The 19,407-nt window shown below is 54.2% G+C and overlaps 1 protein-coding gene across 3 annotated transcripts; it reads right to left on the bottom strand.

Moving 5' to 3' along the window:
- Nucleotides 1-12: 12 nt before the first annotated feature.
- On the bottom strand, nt 13-18,888 carry LOC114483952 (rho guanine nucleotide exchange factor 10-like). Of its 3 annotated transcripts, none has more exons than XM_028486577.2 (10): nt 18,135-18,888; nt 17,624-17,751; nt 17,350-17,450; nt 15,637-15,758; nt 14,815-14,901; nt 13,004-13,209; nt 11,930-12,087; nt 9,694-9,836; nt 2,312-2,486; nt 13-1,779 (listed from the first exon to the last, which is right to left on the bottom strand). In XM_028486577.2, the coding sequence occupies exons 1-10, from the start codon at nt 18,237-18,239 to the stop codon at nt 1,610-1,612; spliced, it is 1,395 nt and encodes a 464-aa protein (XP_028342378.1). In that variant the 5' UTR covers nt 18,240-18,888; the 3' UTR covers nt 13-1,609. The 3 variants fall into 3 exon arrangements, with proteins under 3 accessions (XP_028342378.1, XP_028342380.1, XP_028342379.1); XM_028486579.2 differs by having other exon boundaries at nt 13-925; nt 18,135-18,887; XM_028486578.2 differs by having other exon boundaries at nt 1,635-1,805; nt 18,135-18,887.
- Between the last annotated feature and the right edge of the window lie 519 nt (nt 18,889-19,407).

The raw sequence follows: 19,407 nt of genomic DNA, 5'->3' as shown, positions 1-19,407 counted from the left end.
GGTTGATGGCGCTTAGAAGAGTTACAGTGACTTTTGTATTAGATAGAAAATTGTGCCACTTCATTTGGTTACGTCACCCCTGGAAAGCAACGTGCTCACTCAGCGGGGACCTGGGAAGGCTAATCTGACAGGGGGGCGGGGGTCTCGGCACTTTTTCATCCAAACACCCTCCCCTGACTGTTCTGGACGAAGAGGAAACAGCTGCATCCTGACGTGACTCGTGCAGCCTCCTGACCCGGAGGAGATGCCGCCCTCTGAACCACGGGCTGTAACCACCTCGGGGGCCGGGAAGGTTGACCGACGGCCCTTCGAAACGTGTGTGCTGACCCCAGGCGCCGTCATGCACTGTGTCTGCCGAGTACGATGTGGTTTGTGGCAAAGCGCTCGAGCTACTGGTGCTCAGAACAGAGCTCCAAACCGCACAGAAAGATGCAGCTTGCCACACGAGTCACAGTCTGCAGGGGAAAGCACACTGAGGCCTCTAGGGAACCAAACGGGGTTCTCAATTCTGCTACAAAAAAGGCGTGAGTGACAGTACAGTATAGTACGTTTTTTTTTTTTCAAATTGTGTTCTTTCTGGCCTGGGAAGTCTTCCTCTCTGGAACCTACTGGAATTTTGTATTCCAGCGAGAGCACAAAAGGACAGTTTGCACGTTATTGCCACATACACGTAAAAAACCCATTCGGGCAACGTCATGAACACAACTCTAGAATGAGGTTTACATACACGTGTCCAGGATGATGGTGGTCCAAAGACCTGCAATTCCACAGGCTCACAGAGGGTGCAAACACGCACTGACACAAGTATCTAAGGGTCAGAGGGGACACGATGCAACACTCCTCACCGTGAAACACTGGCCCAAGGGTAAGACGATTCAAAGAAGGACAGACAAGACATGGGTGTCTGGCCTCCCTGTTCCCAAAACTGCAAGAAAATCAGACCGACGTCAGACGCCTTTCCGAGGACCACATTCAAGAACCCCTGCCCGGGCGTAGCAAGAGGGCTCTCATTCTAAGTGTCGCTGATTTCTGCTTTAACTGTCCACCAGGTCCAGCAGCTACAAACCCGAGAGTAAAATATGAGATGCAGACAAAGCACAAAATCCCCGGACACTGGTGAACCTGGAGGTATTTCGCATACAGCAGGCAGATGCGGGAGAACACGCCACCCAAAGCCTCCTTCTGCATGGGACGCGGGCTCGGGAGAAAGAGCCCTAAGTCCTGGCACAGGGATAGGAGGCCCAGGGCGGCGGGGGCCCCGAGGAGGGGGCAGGGACTGTGTGTGGTGATGGCGACAGCAGGCGGGGGCACACCTGCCAAGGGGCCCGGGGACACGGGGCCGCCAGGTGTCCCCACCTGACCACACGGTCTCCTGGCTCCACGGGAACCCAGGCGGATCCTGACCTGAACGGTGAAAGCCACGCAGGTGGATAAGAAACAAGGGAGTCGTTAACTGGGGGGTGGAAAGAAGGAAAGAAAACAAGATGAAGTACAGCCGGTGGCCCAGGTGCAAACAGGTTATGTGGTCACAGGTACGTGACCGCTGGGCTTTGGTCCAACAGGGACTGGGGACTCGAGCGCCCTGGGAGGGCTTCCTGCACAGGTCTGTTCACGCGGTGTGGGTGGGAGCCCACGTGCTGCACACCGGATCTTTCTCTTCTCCAGCCGGGAGCCAGGAGACGCAGCCAACGTGGAAAAGGAGGGGAATGCCGTGCAGCGTGAGCCTGGTCCTTAAAAGCCCCGTGGAGACGTGGGCCAACACACACCAGGCACACACACCTGTACACAGCAAGCAACGCATATACCTACGAGTTACATACATACACACATTTGCAACATGCTTATATACACTAGCCACATGCCCGTACGTAACAAGCCCACACGTGTACATACTAGCACATGCCCATACATAACAAGCCCAGGCGTGTACATACTAGCCACACACCCGTACATAACAAGCCCACACGTGCACACACCAGCCACACGCCCACACACACCAGGCGCACACACCAGGCGCACCCACCCCACTCCCGCACCTTAGCTGCTTTGACTCCCGCTGCTGGGAACACCCTTCCCGCATGGGGCTGGCGGAGCCCCGTGGAGCCCCCCCACCAGTCTCCTTTTCTCCGCCCTTCAACCTCAGATGCTTGCCCCCGGCCCCGCCCCCCCCCCGTGCTTTATTAACAGCACTAAACCGCCCGTGATGGGCGGCTCTGACCTCTAAGAAGGGCGCTTAGCTCGGGTCACCCGACAGCCCCGAGCCCCGGCCCCCGGGGGATGTGGCACCGCCCACCAGCGCCCCAGGGCCCACCTGGCAGCATGTGGTGGACCGGGGTGGCGACGTTGACGTCCTGGAGATGTTTGAGCGTCTCCGTGTGGAAGAGGCGGAGCGTGGAGCCCGAGGTGAAGGCGATCCAGATGCCCACGCCGGCAATGGCCATGTGTGAGACCACCATGCCCTCCTCCTGGTGGGCCTCCAGCTGGCTCTGCGGAGACCAAGGAGAAGGCGACGGCGGGGCGTCGCGGGTACAGCACGGAGCTGCACCCCACGTCGCCGTCACGGACCCGCCCTATGGGCTGCGCAGGAGGCCTCGGGTGGCGCTGTCGTCCCCACCGTGCCAGGGTGTCCAGCTGGCGCCCCGGATCCCACCTGCCCTCCACCACCTACGGCAAGGGCACCGTCACCCCAGATCCGCAGGTGGTGAGCAGCGCCCCTGGACGCCTGTGCACCACCAGCACCCCCAAACCTGAGCGGGAACGAGGGCCACGTCTGCCTGCGAGGAGGCCTGTACGGGCAGCTAAGCCCCCGCCGAGCTCTCAGGGTCGCCTCGGTGTCCCGCCCCGTCCGGTCCCCGCGTGGCCACCTGATGCTTCTGCGCTTGACCAGGTCCTTCCCGAGCCTCCGGGCTGTGCTCTGCCCCAGGTCTCCATCCTGACAACCCTGCTCCACGGGGCCCCTGAGAGGGAACTTCTGGAATTTGTCCCATGGTGGACGGGCCGGTGCTGGGCAGCTGTGGTCACTGCCTACCGGGGACTGGCGGGGGGCAGTTGGGGTGAAGCTTGGAGACACAGCGAGAAGAAACACTACCCTCAAAGAAGTCCTCTTAGCCCACGGCAGGCCACAATCCTGCACAGCTCTCTAGCCTGAAAAGAGGTAACTTAAAACCCCCTAGGAAAAAAACAGGCTTACACCTCTGTCCCCTCCCTCAAGGACTGAGAACAGTGCGACCCACTACGCGGCCGAGGGGGCCGAAGGCGCCATCCTCGCACGCCTACCCGCGTGGAAAGGGCTCGCCGGTTAGCCCCTCACGCTGCACCCACGCCGCGTGGCACCCCCGAGCTGGACCGAGGGGAACACGTGAGTCTCTGATTTTATCGGAAGGGAGGCTGCCCGTCCAAGGGCACCACACCTTGTTTTAAGTGAAGACCGCAGCTGGACAGGCAGGGCTGGAGAGCGGCCTGGGGGTCGTCCTGAAGCCGGGACTCAGGCGTGACAGTGATTCTGGGGTTCGCAGGCGCCCCCGACGGCCTGAGCGCCCAGCCCCGCCGTCGCCACCTGCCCGGGGCCGCGCGTTCCCTCCGGAGTCTCCGCGCACCCCCCGGGAGGGAAGACGAGGACCCTGCTCTCGGGGCGGGCAACTGGCTCGGGCCCTCGGCCCCTCCTGCAGCCAAAGCCGGGGCGCCGCCGTTTCCTCCGAGACGCCCGCGCTATGCTCACCTCCACAGACACCTCCCTCCGCGCACGTGTGCACCCTCCCACAAAGCGACCCCGATCATCACAGTCTAATTTAAACACGTGTCAGTGGGGACGAGCCGGTGCCGGCGGTTAGGAAGGAGCCCCGAGTTCTTACAGAGTGAGTCCTCCTGAGTAAACACGTACGACTGGAAACGCTGGGCCACACGGCAACTCCACGTTGCACTTTTTGAGGAAGGACAGGCTGTTTTCCAACAGCTGCCCCGTTTCACGTCCCCACCAGCGATGTGTGCAGCTCTCGACTTCTCCACGTCCTCTCGGCACTGTTAATGTCCCTTTTCTATTGCTGTCAAACTCGTGGGCGTGCCGTGGTGTCTCATGGTTGCTTTGGTGCGTTTCCCTAAGGACTAAGGATGGTGCACACCCTTCCCTGGGTGGCCGACTGTGTATCTTCTTTGTAGAGATGTCCGTTCAGATCCTTGGTCCGCTTTTGAACTGGACTCTTTGAGCTGTAAGGTACATAGGCTGTTTGTTATGCACTCTTGGCAGATACACGACTCGAAAGTATTTTCTGCCATTCCGTGGGTCGTCTTTTCACTTTGCGGACAGCCTGTGGAGGTGGCTGGGGCTGCCCCGTACCACGGAACCAGGCACGGCTTTCCTCTCCGGCAGGCTTCAAGGGGAACGGCTCCCGTGCTGTGCTGCGAACCGGTACCGCGCCCCGCGGAGGAAGCCCGCTGCCGAGGCCGGGGCTGCAGAGGCGGGAGCGCTACTCCCGGTGCCGCCGCGCCGCGCCGCGCATCACCGAGCAGTTAGGGGTCGGAAGCAGAGCGGCTGCCCGGGGGGAGAGGCGCAAGCGGCCCACCCTCCCCCGCGTGCGGAGACTCGGCCTCGCGGCTCTGCGCCCCTGAACAGGAGAAGCCCGGCTGGTCCTTCAGGTCAGCTCAGGACAAAGCGCCCACTGCTCCCGGAAGGCCATCTCCGGCAGAGCAAGGCGGCTTCCAAAGAGAGGTTCGAAAGGGAAGAAAACCGTCACATGAGGCTGAGAAGCCCTTGTGCTACCTGAGCGTACAGGAGCACAGCTGTCCTTCTGGCTGCTGGCTCCTCCACAGTTACTGCTGAAACTTCTTGTGGAAGAAGCGAGAAAGTCACGGTCTGCTGGGCCTCAAGCCCCGTTTCTTTCTAAGAACTCAGCCAGCCCGGGGAGGAGGGAGCCCAGAGCCCAGAGCTGCTGGTCGGGGCCCACCCCTCCCTGCCCTCTGGCGGCTCCGTTGGGTGACTGCCCTGGCCGCCCCACTCCCATCCTCTGTCTTGCGGGCCACCTTGTCCCATGCGTCCTGCATGCTGCTTCCCGGCCGTCCTGTGGCCACCTCCACCGCTGCAGCGGCTGCCGGGTCCGCCACTGTCTGCTCACGGGTCTTCGGCGTCTCACAACTGGCTGTTTTTCTTTACAGAAGTGGCCTCATTCTGCAAAATCTACCTCAGATTCTCCCTCTCTGTCCTCCGCCCACGGGGAGCGGAATTTTCCCGACAGAGTTCTGGAACAACCTTCTCGGTGAGTCTTCGGTCTCCAATCTCACCCCCCTTTCAATTCCTTGCAAAAGAAAAATCCTCGGAGAAGATAGATTTCCTGGCGCCCGTCCCTTGGTTAAATCCCCACGCGGCCCCCGGGCGCACGGCGCGGCGGGGCCCAGGACGTCACGCGCCCATCTGCCCCGGGAACGGAGCCAGGCGCGGCTGCCCTCACGGCCACGGCCTCGGCCTCGCCCGCGCTGCCCAGACGGGCCCCGTGAGCGCTCACGGCAACAGAGGCTGGAACCCCGGGAACCGAGGAGGGGACCGCACGGCCCTGCGCGCGAGGGACCAGGCGCCCTCTGACCGCACCTGCGCCCGGCCCACGTCCCCATGCTCAGACTCAGCCTGTTTCTGGGCAGAGTTCCTCCAGGAACCGCCTTCTCACGTCCTGACACACAGCACTCCTCCTCCGAGATGGCGTGCGTTTTCGCCACCTGCTCAAGTCCTCCTCTCCCCGGACAGGGCGGCTTTACGGGCCTGTGACCCTCGCGGGGTCTCAGGCTCAGAGGGCTCCGCACCTGGCATGATGCTCTGGCTGCTGGCATCTCGGAGTCCGGCCTAACTGACATTGGACATGGGGCCCTGCAGACGCCGTAGCCAGTCCTGACCCCAGACCTGCCCCCAGGGGCCAGGTAGCTGGTGTTGCCCTCACCTGTTCTGGCACCGCACCTGGCCTGTGAGTTCTTCCTGGGCTTTGGGTTTTTGGTACAGCACCTGTACTTCTTAAATGCGTGACACGTTTGTGCTGGGTGATGTGAACAATAATTTATCGCTGGGATGCTGGCCGTTGTCTCCCACCTTCTCAGAGGCTTGGTTTTCTGTGTGAAAACAGGAACTTTGGGCAACAGGGTGTCTAAGTCTCCTGCCACCTTGAAATCATGCAGATCTGAAGGTCTCTGCAGGGAAGCAGGGCCAGGACCGGCAGCAGGTGTTCAAGAACTGGTCTGCCTGCCAGCTTGGCCTGTCGCCTCTGTGCCCTGCATTCGTGTCTTTCTATACAATGACGGGAATTTATCTCATCAGGAAAAAAATGCATCAACTCAGAAAACGCTCTGCTGCTAGGTCACCTTTAGTATCTTATCCATTTCATTCTTTCATTCTATTTTTCTCTTCAACGTCGGGGGTAGGGTTGGAAGGAAAGCTTTTTCTTCTTCTCCTGTCCTTCTGTCTGTCTGTCCTGAGTCAGAAACACTGCACATTGCAGAAAATCAAGAGTAAGGAAGAACAGGTCTTACTTTAAACAGCTCCAGTAATTAAACCGAAACTACCTGTGAAATCGGGGCTCCGAGAAACAAAGCTGTGAGGTCAGCAAACGCAGAATCCACAACAAACAGCCTGTTCCTCAACGTCAGGTTGCTTTCAGAGCTGCATCCATGTTCCTAAAGCTCAACGTTTTCTTAAAAGGCATGAAATAAACCCCGTGAGGAAGGCCCTACGTAGCTGGGAAGGAAGAAAGAAGGCGCCCCCCACCCACCCCAGATCCAGGTGACTGCAGCTTCATTACGTGCATTTAACACTTACGCTTCCCCGTCTGCTTCCCCTGACCTGGCGGGAAGGCGGGGAGTTTTATTCCTGCCGCGCTGGGCACGCACAGCCCGCCTGGCTCGGCATCTCTGGGTGAGGTGCTCGGCGCTGCCCCATCAGAGCGCCGAGCTGGCACTGCAGCCCCGCCGTCCCCTCTGCAACTGTGCCAACCACTGCCGTGCAGAGGCCACCACGAGAACATTCACGCCCCGGACCTCAGACCTCACACCCTGCTCAGCCCACCGCAGAGCGAGCGCAGCCTCGTGGCCCCACGTCGCTGGCCCTACAGACAGGGAACATTCAGGGAGTTTCCCTGTGGCAGCTGCCCTCTCCCCAACCAAAGAGGCTGCAGACGCATTGGGGTTTCAAGCCTGCAGAGCTGCACCGGTACCCCAACTGTGGTTTCCCTGCCCGGCAGAACGACTGGATAAATTACGTTTTTTTAATAACAGAGTAGATTTTGCTTCTCTCTATATAAATACGTTTACTCATTTTGGTACTAAAAATGCACAGAAAGGAGGCTTTTATTTAAATCCAAATACGTTACTTCTGAGTCTTCAAGATTTACAGCATATACAACCTTTGGAGCATGTGGAAATAACCCTTTAATGATAATAAGGTCATAACGTTATGTTCGTCTGGAATCGCCTTGGCGGCAGCTACAGAAACCATCATTCCGGCTTTCGGTACGAATTTATGGCAAAATTAACGTATTGGTTTTGGAGAGATGTTCTAAAGAAAGATTGTTACGTTATTATTCCTTCTCTGTGAAAAGAAACTGAAATACAGACTAACAGAATGCTGTTTCTGGCTCTTGTATATTTACTCTAATAATAATTTATTCTAGTAATAAATAGCAACCACTGCTGGGGCGCTCTTTGCTAGCAATATTACCTCTCATTTTGCTGAGGAAGTTGGGTGATCGCCAGCTTACGGATCAGAGCCCGAGGCCCAGGTAAGCGGCTCACCTGCGACCACGGTGCAGTGCAGGGTTGAGTTAGGATCTGGACTCTGACCCTCACTACGTCACCGATAAGGTGCGACACTGCTGGTGTACAAGGCAGTGGAATACAACGCAGCAGTGGTTACAGCGTCTGTAAAGTGCCCTGCGCAGGGGCCGTGGTTAATGACCTCTCCACGCCCCACTGAGGGCTTCTTATTACTCTGAGGCACATGAAGTAAAAAGGAGCAGGTGGAGAGAAGTAGAAACAAGAAGTTACCATAAAAATACTGGGCAGGGACTTCCCTGGTGGTCCAGTGGTTAGGACTCTGCACTCTCACTGCCAAGGCCCCGGCTTCAATCCCTGGTCGGGGAACTAAGATCCCACAAGCCGCGCGGTGTGGTGGGGAAAAAACAAAAAACAAAAAAACGAGCAAAAGCAATTTCACAGGTTTTTCTCCTGCCTCCTATTCTGGATATCAGCCCCGTCTCCTCTACGGCTGGCCGGCTGACCCCCTGTCACTTGAGGAGGCTCCGTCCTGCGGGCCCCTGGGGAGGTCACGTCGGAAACAACACAGATGGAAGAACGGTTTGCGGTCCGACAGCAAGAGCGCCAGCCTGGAGTCCATGCAGGACTGAGCTCCTGGCTGCAGCACCTCGGCCCCCGGGCGTGGACCTGCTCCCCAAGCCGCCCACAGGGATTCAGGGCAGCATCTGAAGAGGCCCCAGATCCACAGAGAGATGGGCCCACCCGCTGCAACCCTCACCTGAACACACTTCTCTTCCCACTACCTTCCTCGTGAGGGTCGTGAGATTTTCACTTGTGAGGTAGTTCACTGGCTACAAAAGCACCCGTGTTATAGGGGTTTCCTTAGGGCAGAGCGGAGCGAAGAGACAGACGGTGATGAACAGGTAGGAAATAAGTAGGTCTGTCTCATCTTTAACAATAAAAGGAGTAATATGGCTAAACACATTACACGTGTATCGCGTGTTTTAGTAATGTGGCTAAAACATTCAAGAGGTCCAATGAGAAGTGAAATTCATCTTCTCCGTGTGTATATGTGTACATACACATATACACGTGTATGGCTACGTGTTTACGTACACCCACGTGTGAGTACACTATCTGTGTGTGTGCATTGTGAGTACGTCGCCTACTTGTATTTCTTCCTTCTGTGAGCTGCCTTTTCATATCCTTTGAACGTTTTCTATCAGCTTGGTTTCTTCTTTTTAATTTAGCAAGAATTCTCTTTATATAAGAACATTAACACTTGGTGGCAGATGCAGCAAATACTTTACCAATTTTCGTTTACGAGAGTTTCGATACAAACAACACATAGTAGATGTTAAAAAAAAAAAGGTTCTAAAACTTTACCAAATTTATCATATTCTTTACCATGGCAACTTCTAGGTATACGACGGATCTGGAAAGTTCCCCCCACTGCAAAGCAACGGAACCATCCTACTGTTTGTACCTTGTAAGTCTGTGGCTTTGTTTGTTTTCTAACATCCCCCGCTCCGGAATGCCTACAACGGTGAAGAGCTGGGGCCTGAGACGCAGTTCTGGTTTCTCCCAATGACTATGATCTCTACTGAATAATCCATTTATCACTGACTTGAAACGCCTCTTCAATCAAACACTAATTTCCCACGTGTCCTTGAAGACTTACTAGTATGTTCATACTGAATACATCTTTTAAAGTAACGTTTGTATTAACAGCAGATAAATAACGGACAATCAGTGCATGGACGTGGCTAGACAAGGGCTGTGGGACTTCTGAGTTAATCCTTCCTTCTAAGCCACACCAGGAGGCATTTTCTTTCAGCACAGAGCCGCAGGCAGGACACCGCCTGAGCGTTCTACCCGCGAGAGGCGACCCTCGACATCAGCCTGGGAAGTTAGTCGGACTGGTTCTGAAGTGCGTCTTCCCGCACTGGGTAGCCACTTAAAATGACTTACCTCCACGGCGTGAGTCTCCACGCTGATTACAGACACTTGACCTCCAGACGCCGCCCACAGCGTGTCTTCCATCATTAGCAGACTTCGAACTGGGAGGACGCCTAATTTTATCACTGTTTGAGGTTCGGAATTCCAGGATCCATCTTAAAAGAAGATATTTCTTTCAATTTCATTCAAATTCAGTTTCTCGAACAGACATCTCTCCAAAGAAGAAATACAGATGGGCAACAGGCGCATGAAAAGACGCTCAATGTCACTCATCATCAGGGAAATGCAAGTCAAAACCACGATGAGGTATCACCTCGCACCTGTCAGAATGGCCATCATCAAAAACACAAGAAAACACAAGTATTGGTGAGGATGTGGAGAAATGACAACCCTTGTGCACTCTTGGTGGGAATGTAATAAATTGGTGCAGCCACTGTGGAAAACAGTATAGAGGTTCCTCAAAAAACTAAAAATAGAACTGCCGTATGATCCAGCAAATTCTAGTCCTTCGTATGTAACCGAATAAAACGAAAACACTAATTTGAAGTGATACGTGCACCCCAGTGTTCAATGCAGCACTATTTACAGCAGCCAAGACCTGGAAGCAACCTGAGTGTCTCTTAACAGATGAATGGATAAAGAAGATGTGGTACCTATTATATACAATGGAATATTACTCAGCCACGAAAAAGAATGAAACCCTGCCATTTGTGACAACACGATGGAACTTGAGAGCATTATGCTCACTGAAATGAGTCAGACAGAGAAAGACAAATACCATATGATCTCACTTTTATGTGGGATCTAAGAAAGCCAAACTCATAGAAACAGAGAGTAGAAGGGTGGTTGACAGGGGCTGTGGGTGGAAAAATGGGAGATGTTGGCAAAGGAAACTTCAGTCATAAGATGAATAAGCTCTGAGGATCTGGTGCACAGCATTACAATTACAGTTAACAACACTGTATGATACACTTAAAAGTTGTTAAGAGACTAGATCTTAAATGTTCTCACCACAAAAAAGCAACGGTAAGTATGTGATGTGATGGAGGTGTGAGCTGGCAGACGGCGGTGATCATTTTGCAATGTGTATCAAATCAAGACACTGTACACCTTAAACCTACACAATGTTATATGTCAGTTATAGCTCAACAAAGCTGGGAAAAAAGGTTCAGATACCCCCCTCCCCAATTAAATAAATCAAAATAAAGCCTAAATAAATTCATAACACTGGAAGAAATGGACATAGACACTCCAAATCAAGTTGGGAGGCTTGCTAGACCAGACATGTTATAGTAATTTCCAAATTTCAACTAGTTAATAATTCCCATGAAATTTAATCTCTACCGGAGCAGTGGAAAAAACAACCTGAATGAGCAGAGCCGTGCTACCAAAGCCGGACAAAGGTCGCAGAGAAGAGAAACAGAGAATCCCACGATAAACACTCACGTGATTCTAAATAAATGTGTATTTAAACACAAATCACATCCAGCAGGAGAGAAACAACGCGTCCTCGGCAGAGTAATCATGCCCCGAGGTGCCCCTGATCCTGACCCCCGCCCCCACCCCCGGAATCCGCCTTTAGAAGGAACTGCTTCTGCCCTTCCAGCCCCTCGCGTCCCAGGGACCTGCAGCGGCTCCAGCCTCAGGACTCCTGGGATGGACGCTCATCCTCCAAAGAGCCTGGACCCCAGTGCCTGCAGGCTCTCCTCCCAGGGCTCCTGAGCCCCCCAGTCTCCCCGCAAGCTGGCCTAAGCCCTAGTTTTATGGTCTGTTTATGGTACAACCCCTCAGGGTGTGAGAAGTAAGACTCCTCGAATCTGTGGCCACAGGGGATCAGCCCAGGGTCTCCTGAACCAAGCTGACAATCAGATTCTCCCCGTGGCGATGAGACACCGGGCCCCCGGCCTGGGGGGGAGGGGTGTCCCAGGCACCAGGCTGGTGACAGCCACACCGCACCGAAGGGGCACGCACCTCACTCCATCCCAAAAGAGAAGCCCCGAGGGCCTTGGACAAGGGCAGGATAGAGGCCTGCACTGAACTCATCACTTGGAGGAACACAGAGAGGCCAGCCGGAGGACTGACTTTGCAATGACTTCCGCTGCTCTTGGCGGGTGGCTGTCTATCTCACACCCTCCTTTAAGGACCGAGCGAGTCACAGGCGCCTCAGGACAGAGTGAAACGCCCTCGCCCCAGCCCAGGCGCGGCAGTGACCCCTGCCACCCTGCAGACGCGCCTGCGTCACGCTCACCGTCCGCTCTGGCGTAGACGGCCACGGCCCCGTTGACCAGGCCGGCGTACAGGCTCTGGGGCGTGCAGGCCAAGCTCATGACCGTGGATTTCTCGGGAGTGAAGAAGTGCTGGAGCCGCACCTTCTTGGAGCCTTGGCTGCTTTTATAAATGGAAATGCTGGAAAAGAGAAATGTCAGCTCATGGGTACGTTCGCTCACAAGGAAAAGTGCAAGCCTGCCGGGCAGGAGAACCACGTTCAACCTTCCTGCCACGCCCTCCAGAGACACCCCACTTGGCCGTATTGTAAAGACTGCTACCACTTTGATCCCTCTCTTTTATCTTTTAAAAGAGAAGTTCTGGGCTTCCCTGGTGGCGCAGTGGTTGAGAGTCCCGCCTGCCGATGCAGGGGACACGGGTTCGTGCCCCGGTCGGGGAAGATCCCACGTGCCGCGGAGCGGCTGGGCCCGTGAGCCATGGCCGCTGGGCCTGCGCGTCCGGAGCCTGTGCTCCGCAACGGGAGAGGCCACAGCAGAGGGAGGCCCGCATACCACAAAAAAAAAAAAAAAAAAAGAGAGAAGTTCTGCGTTATTAAACAAACACACAAACACACAGCTTAGTTCTTCCTATAGATCTAGGAACTTCACATCAGGAAAATCATCGTAACTCTCCTTTACACTCTGACCACGTTCCGTGTGAGACTAACACAGAACAAGGCTCTGTTTCATTCCAAAGTGTAAGAGTGACGTGCTTACAAGAATGAAGCGTGTCCACGGCAAAGGGCAGGAAGAACTAGAACTTTCCCCGCAAGGAGTTGCTGCCCCCCGGGGTTTCCTAGGGTAACCTCCTCACTCACCGGCTCCTTCAAAGTCCTGGACCCAACAGTCTCCACCCGCGTCCCAACAGAGGGGGGGCTCTTTTATCTTTTTTTTTTTTTTTTTTTTTTTTTTTGTACGCGGGCCTCCCACTGCTGTGGCCTCTCCCGTTGCGGAGCACAGGCTCCGGACGCGTCCCAACAGAGGGGGGTCAGGGCGGGGCCGGCGGACTCCGCCGCCTCGCGGCTGGCAAAGCCGAGGGGCCCGTGTGCGACGCTCACCTCCCCTCCTCCGTCCCCAGGCAGACGGTGGGGACGGCCAGCACTCGGCCCCCCCTGCTCTCGGGCTCCCGGGGCCTGTCCTCCGCGGGCACGTACACCATGCACAGGACGCGGGACTCCACGTTGAAGCACTCGATGACCTTGGGGCTGGAGTGTTGAAAGGAGACGATGGCTATCTGACCCATCTGACTGGTGCAGCTTCCGATCTGGGGGGTTCGGGAGGGAAGAAGTGGGCTGGAAGGGGCTCCGCAGCACGTGCACGGCTGACACCCCACGGCAAGATCCGGCTCCCACGTGGGAACCAGCTGGCCGACGAGGACCCAATAACCTTTAAACGGTCTGCTCGCAGAGCCCCGTCCCCTCTGCAACATGTCTCATTAGGTCGTCTTTTTCTTTTAATTTTAATAACAAGAACACAGTTTTGTTTTTGTAAAATTCACATTCATATCCTTTAAAAACCACACACCTAGCACCACAGGATGGTTAAGGCCTATCGGCGCACAATTCAAAGTCTGAAAAAGCAGGCTGGTATCGATTTTAAACCAGGCCTTGCCTGAAAAAACAAGGACTTAAAAAGAGACAAAAAGGGGTGAGAATGGATCTCAAAGTGGGTCCCCAGCATTTAACACATCAGAGAGAGTTGTTGTTTTTCTAGAACTTGTACTACTGCTGCCATGATATTTATGAGCCCCCTGTTTGCTGGATCACTTAGGAACACTCAGCAAGGTTTGTTTCCCAACTTAAACCTAAATTCGATTGTCTTTTCAGTGGGAAGGAGCCGGATCCTGTTACCAGGGAAGCGCATGCCCGGCTCTACAAGAGAACGGCTCGCCTGGCTCGCCTGGTTCCGGGTGGTATGCATTCTTCACAAATTCCTCTCTTTTCCATCAGTACTGAGGATGTCGTGACCCTCTCCTTATTCTAATGGATTTTTCCCCTTCTGATCAATAAGCATCCTGCCTTTCCGGGGACAATGTCAAACTGCCAAGCCCGCTCGGGCCAACACGAAGCAGGGGTCTGACCAGGTGCAGGTCCTGAGATGGAAAAAACTTGCTCTAAAATTCAAAAACCCTGAGGGAATTCAGCCCATCCCTTCGTTCTGGGCTGAGTGCAGAGAGTTACCAGCTCATCAGGCTGTTTTCTTTCCAGAACTCAACCAGGAAGTCCGAGCAGCCCAGCGCTCTGGCTGTGAGACAGGGCGGGGTGTGTGGGGAGTTAGCGGGGTCAGGACACCCGGGAGAGAGAGCCGGGCGCGGCTGGAAAAGGACAGAGGGCCCACCGTGGAGGAGGTCTGGCGGCTCCCCGCAAGGGGGGGCACCAGGAGACCTGAAAACGCACCACACGAGCAATTCCTCTGGTTTGCACGAGCCAGCGATGTCTACCGCAAACGCAGGACCGTTCAAAGGCAGCGCTTCATTTGGAAGAAACTAATTTTAACTGCTAAGTTCCCAGCATAAACAGCCAGCATGGTCTTGGAAGAGAAAAAACTCCATGCCATTTAACCACCCAAATTGAAAAAATATTTCAATGCTTCTATTAGTTAATGGACTTTGGACTGAATTTAATCTGGTTAAGTTTTACAGGAAAAAGAAAAGAGAGAAATGTTTTAATGCCTTAGAATTCGACACCTTTTCCAAAAGAGATCAGCCCCCTTTCCTGTTTGTGACCCCCATGTCTATAAACACAATTTGGGAGACACCAGCCACTAACAACGAGCTATCGGACCACTCAAGTCGGTCCTTTCTCATCTCCTTAGCTGTGGATATGGATTCTTCGTGAACTTGCATGAAAAACAAACAAAAGCGTCTTACCCACAGGAAACCATGAGCCGTGGAAAACGAGTCTGGCTGATTCTCGTTATTTAGGTAAGGCTCAGGATTATAAACGGCACATTCGATCTAAAGGGGAGAAAAAAAATCAAAGGCCCGAATTTAAAATGGGAGTCAGGGGAGGCCAGAAGGCATGTCTTACACGGATGACAGCGTTCTGACATAAACCACAGCAACTCCAAAGACTAAGAGAGGGAAAGATCGATGAGTCGTGGACATTTGCTTTTTAGAAGCAACACCTAAGTGTGCCCCGGGCAGCTACAGCTCTGGGTTAAGGCCACACCGACAGGGCCCTTGCCTCTCCCGGGAGCAGGCTCTGCCAGCGGGAATGGTCCGCGTCAGCTGATGGAGCTCCAGGGAAGCCCAGGTTCCAGGACTGAGCGTCGGCCAGAGACCAAAGCGAGAAAGAAACATGTGTTTCTTAGAGAAAGACACACCCACACGTCTCTGCAGTCTGTGTGGACACCGGCCGCAGTGCTTCAGTCCCCTGCACAGGGACACTGGCAAAACGCCACCCGCAGACGGGTCTGCTTCAGCCAAGAGTGGGCACCATGCTTCGGGCCACCGGAAGCTCTCCAATTATGACCACGTGGAAGCCGAGCCGCCCAGCGAGGGCCGCGGAGCTGCCGGACCTGAGCCGCGGGGCCTGATCGCGGGGCCTCGGAGGAAGGCCCAGCACCGGCTCCGGATGAGCAGCCTCTGGCTTCAGACCACCACCCTCCTAAATGACTTCTACACAAACGGGCCCTGGAGGAGCCACGCCCAAGGCTGCCCCGGCGCCCCTTCCTGGTAACCGCCCGTCACCTTGAACTCCTGCTGCTTGGCCACCGTCACGGGCATGTGTCCCACGAGGAGGGGGTGCCTCTCCTTCTTGATCTGATTCCCGTCGTCCTCCACGTAGAACCAGCCCAGATGGTTCTCTTCCTCTGTGCCCGCGCCGGGAGAAGGGAACAGAGGTGGGCAACCAGCACTGGCCCGGGGACCGGGGGAGAGTCTGGCCCCTACTTTGGGTAAGACTGGAGAACTGAGGGTTTTCCTTCTGGAAAACAGCACAGCCTCTCCTCACGGGGGAGGCTGCAGACTCGCGGCTTTATGAGGTAGGCGCTCTGGCCCGAGTCTAACGGACCCCCACCGCCCCCTTCCCGCCTTGCGGACCAGCCACCGGCTGGGGGCGGGGGCACTGCAAACCATCAAAGCGTAAACCACCTGGGTCTGGCCTGTTTTCCTCTGTCCCTTTTTCAAACTAACTGAGATGTTTAGATTCAAACACCAGGGACACAGTGAGAGGTTTTCTAACACGGCACAAAACCATGGGATAAAAATGTACGACGAAATGAAGAAATGTTTTACTACAAAGCAAGTCGTCCATCTCAGCTTTGAAAACGTGACGCATCTGAAGATAAACGGGAGCATATCCTCAGAGCCTATCTGTGTCCTTGTTCACGGGGTCACCCTGAACCTGGCCTGATAAACCACTGAGTCATTCAGGGAGGGAGGGAGCCCTGTTCCGAGGATCACAGGCCATCCCGGATGGCCTTCCTGCCACCAGTCTCAGATCACAAGGCCTATTTCTCTTCTGTATTTTATTTTCGGTTAACATTTTGGATTGTTTTGCACCTGAATGAGAGTTTTACACACACATGGACGCAGGACATCCCCGTGTTCTGAGTAACAGACCTGTGTGTGTGTAAATAACATCCATGTATCTTATCCCACCCACCCATCTATCTAAATGTTTGATACACAGATCAAAAGAAGGCAAGGCTAGGGGTTTCCCTGGTGGCGCAGCGGTTGAGAGTCCGCCTGCCGATGCAGGGGACGCGGGTTCGTGCCCCGGTCCGGGAGGATCCCGCGTGCCGCGGAGCGGCTGGGCCCCTGAGCCGTGGCCGCTGATCCTGCGCGTCCGGAGCCTGTGCTCCGCAACGGGAGAGGCCACAGCGGTGAGAGGCCCGCGTACCGCAAAAAAACAAAAAACAAAACAAAAAAAAAGAGGCAAGGCTAAAGGGACATAGGGACAAGAAAATAATCAGAGTCACTCCTATCTCTGATAGAACCACAGGACTTATTTTTCGTGCTTAGAGGGTCTTCAGGGGCAATTTGGTCCACTCCTGTGTTTTATTTCACAGGTGAGGGGTGAGGAGACAGGCTGAGATGAACCATCACTTTCTCATCCTGTGGGCCAGACCCAGGGCTGGGTCCTGCCTCACAGGCCACAGACTCAAAGGACTTTCACTTGTGTTGAACCATCTCAACTAATATTAATGTTCTGTTATAATAAAAGTGAGGTTTTTTCCCTACAACCCTTAAATTATAATACAAATGTCTTAAAAATCACTGCACTAGGGTTGATCTTTCCCCCATGGAAACATTCTTTCACGTGAATGGATGAACCTGTTGTAAAGTTTACTTCTCAGCCATGACCTTATCCCCTTGGGCGTGCATTTCATCACAGAATAGGAACGGACATTGTGTCTTGTTTGAACATGCCTCATTTAGCTGAGATCAACCGGCTCTTACCGAGGGCAAGCTTGGCCATCTGCAGGTTGTTGATCCAGGACTCCTTGATGGCGGCGGTGAAGGTACTGAACACAGCAGTGAAGAAAGTCGGCCGGCCGGACCTGCCGGGGAGAAGAAAAGACAATGCACTCCACGCAATGGGCTCCATCGTGTGAAACCCAATCATGGAGCCCGCCCCTCAGATACAATCCCCAAACCGCGAAGATATGCACGTCATGACAAAGGGCCCTGTTCTCGGTGCTGGCCCGGAGGCTCCCTTCCGATGTTTACTGACTTGTCCTGCTTCCCCGGGAGCTGTAACTGGATCCGACAGCAGTCGGCAGCTCTGATCTCCTCTTCCTTCTTCAAAATAAGTCTCTGTAAACCCGAGGTCCAGTCGTGGGCTACCGACTGGTTCAAATTCTAGGAAGGAAATGCACAAGCACACGTAAAGATGTTAATAAGACAGGACCGTCCCGAGGGAGAGAAGAAAAGTGATGCCGAGACATGAAAAACCCAGGGAGACCAGTAACACTCATCTGATGGGGAAAAAAGCATCTTTGGGAGGCGGGTCATGTGGTGCTGGGACATTCCTAAGAGAGCTGGCGCTCAAGTCAGCCTCCGGATGAACAAAAGTTACACCAAAAGCGCTTCACCTTCTCCGAAATAGGAGAAAATACATGATCAGATCGATTCTTAAAGTAACATCAGTTCTCGCTTTTGCCAGAACTGGGAGGTAGGATCACATGCTGACAGCGGCTTAGAAATTAAAAGAGAATTTTAAGCCAAGTGGTTTCGACTGTCACCTGATAGTTTCCTTTGAGGTTTCCAACCAGTTGAGTGATTTGACCGATGACATTTAAGTCATGCAGCAAGTTTTGTAAATCTTGATACAGCTGCCCCGGCCCCATGTAAACTCTGTCTGCAAAACAAGACAACAAAAAGAGCACAAATCTCAAGCGTGTTCACGCCGGGGCTTGAGGAAGGAGACAGAAGAAGGGAGTCTAGTTCATCCAGATTTTTCTAAAAGTGAACGTTTTCAGGTAAGTAGATGCTTTTCCCTTTCCGACCTTTCATTTTGACATAATTTTAGACTTTACAGAAAAGCTGCAACAGCTCAGAGTTCCCTGCACCAGGTCTAGGATGTGAACCTCGTAGAACCACAGAAGCATCGTCCAGAGCAGGAATTCACATTGCTGCAGCAACACCAACCAGCGCGGGCTCTACTCAGACCTCACTGGCTTCCCCACGGAGGCCAGTTTCCCAGGGATCCAAAGGCGGGTCCCACGACGCGTGAAGCTGTCACACCTCCTTAAGCCTCCTCCAACCTGCTAGGTCAGTGCCACAGGCCATCTCTCCCTCATGACCTTGACATTTTTGAAGGACGCTGGTGAATTAGTCCATCGGATGTGTCACAATTTGTATTTTTAAAGCACTGTTGATGTAATCACTATTACTAAAAGGTCCCTGGTCTCTAGAAATGACCTTTAATCGCAAGCAAAGTTTCAACAACCGCGCTCTTCCCAGCACCAACGTGAGCGCCCCAGTGAGCCTTCTCTAAACGCTTTTTTAAAAGGATGGAGAGGAGGCCTGCAAGGAGCTGGGTGGGTGCACAGGCTCCCAGCGGCCGCGAGAACAGCACCCGCCGCTGACTCGGGCTGATCATTTAGCCAAATGATCTAAGCCTGGGGCGACGTTAAGCAAACGGTTAGCACACAAAGAGTTCTGAAGCTGCTGGAGGGTTTCGGGGTGAAGTGGGTGGATGGTGAGGATGTGACTTTCTACGCACCTCAGTGTAACTCTTGCCTGACCGGTGGAGTCATCTGGAAGCCCTGTGTGAGCAGCCATCCCAGGGGGACAGTGCAGAGATTTGGAGCTGATTTAGAACTCTGCCTTCTGTGTCTGTAACCAAGAGGATCATAAATGAATAGGTACCTGTAAAGCCTCTTTACTCTTTATCAGAGAGCAGGTAAAGTGCAAGGTTCAGACAGAGACGGCAGAACAAGAAAGAAAAGGAAGGAAGGAAAGGGCAGATTGCTCTGTGCACCTTCTGGACACACAGGGACGCCCTGGAGGTGG

The sequence above is a fragment of the Physeter macrocephalus genome, unplaced genomic scaffold, assembly GCF_002837175.3.
Source record: "Physeter macrocephalus isolate SW-GA unplaced genomic scaffold, ASM283717v5 random_1578, whole genome shotgun sequence".
NCBI lineage: Eukaryota > Metazoa > Chordata > Mammalia > Artiodactyla > Physeteridae > Physeter > Physeter macrocephalus.
This window is presented reverse-complemented; position numbering and strand designations above follow the sequence as displayed.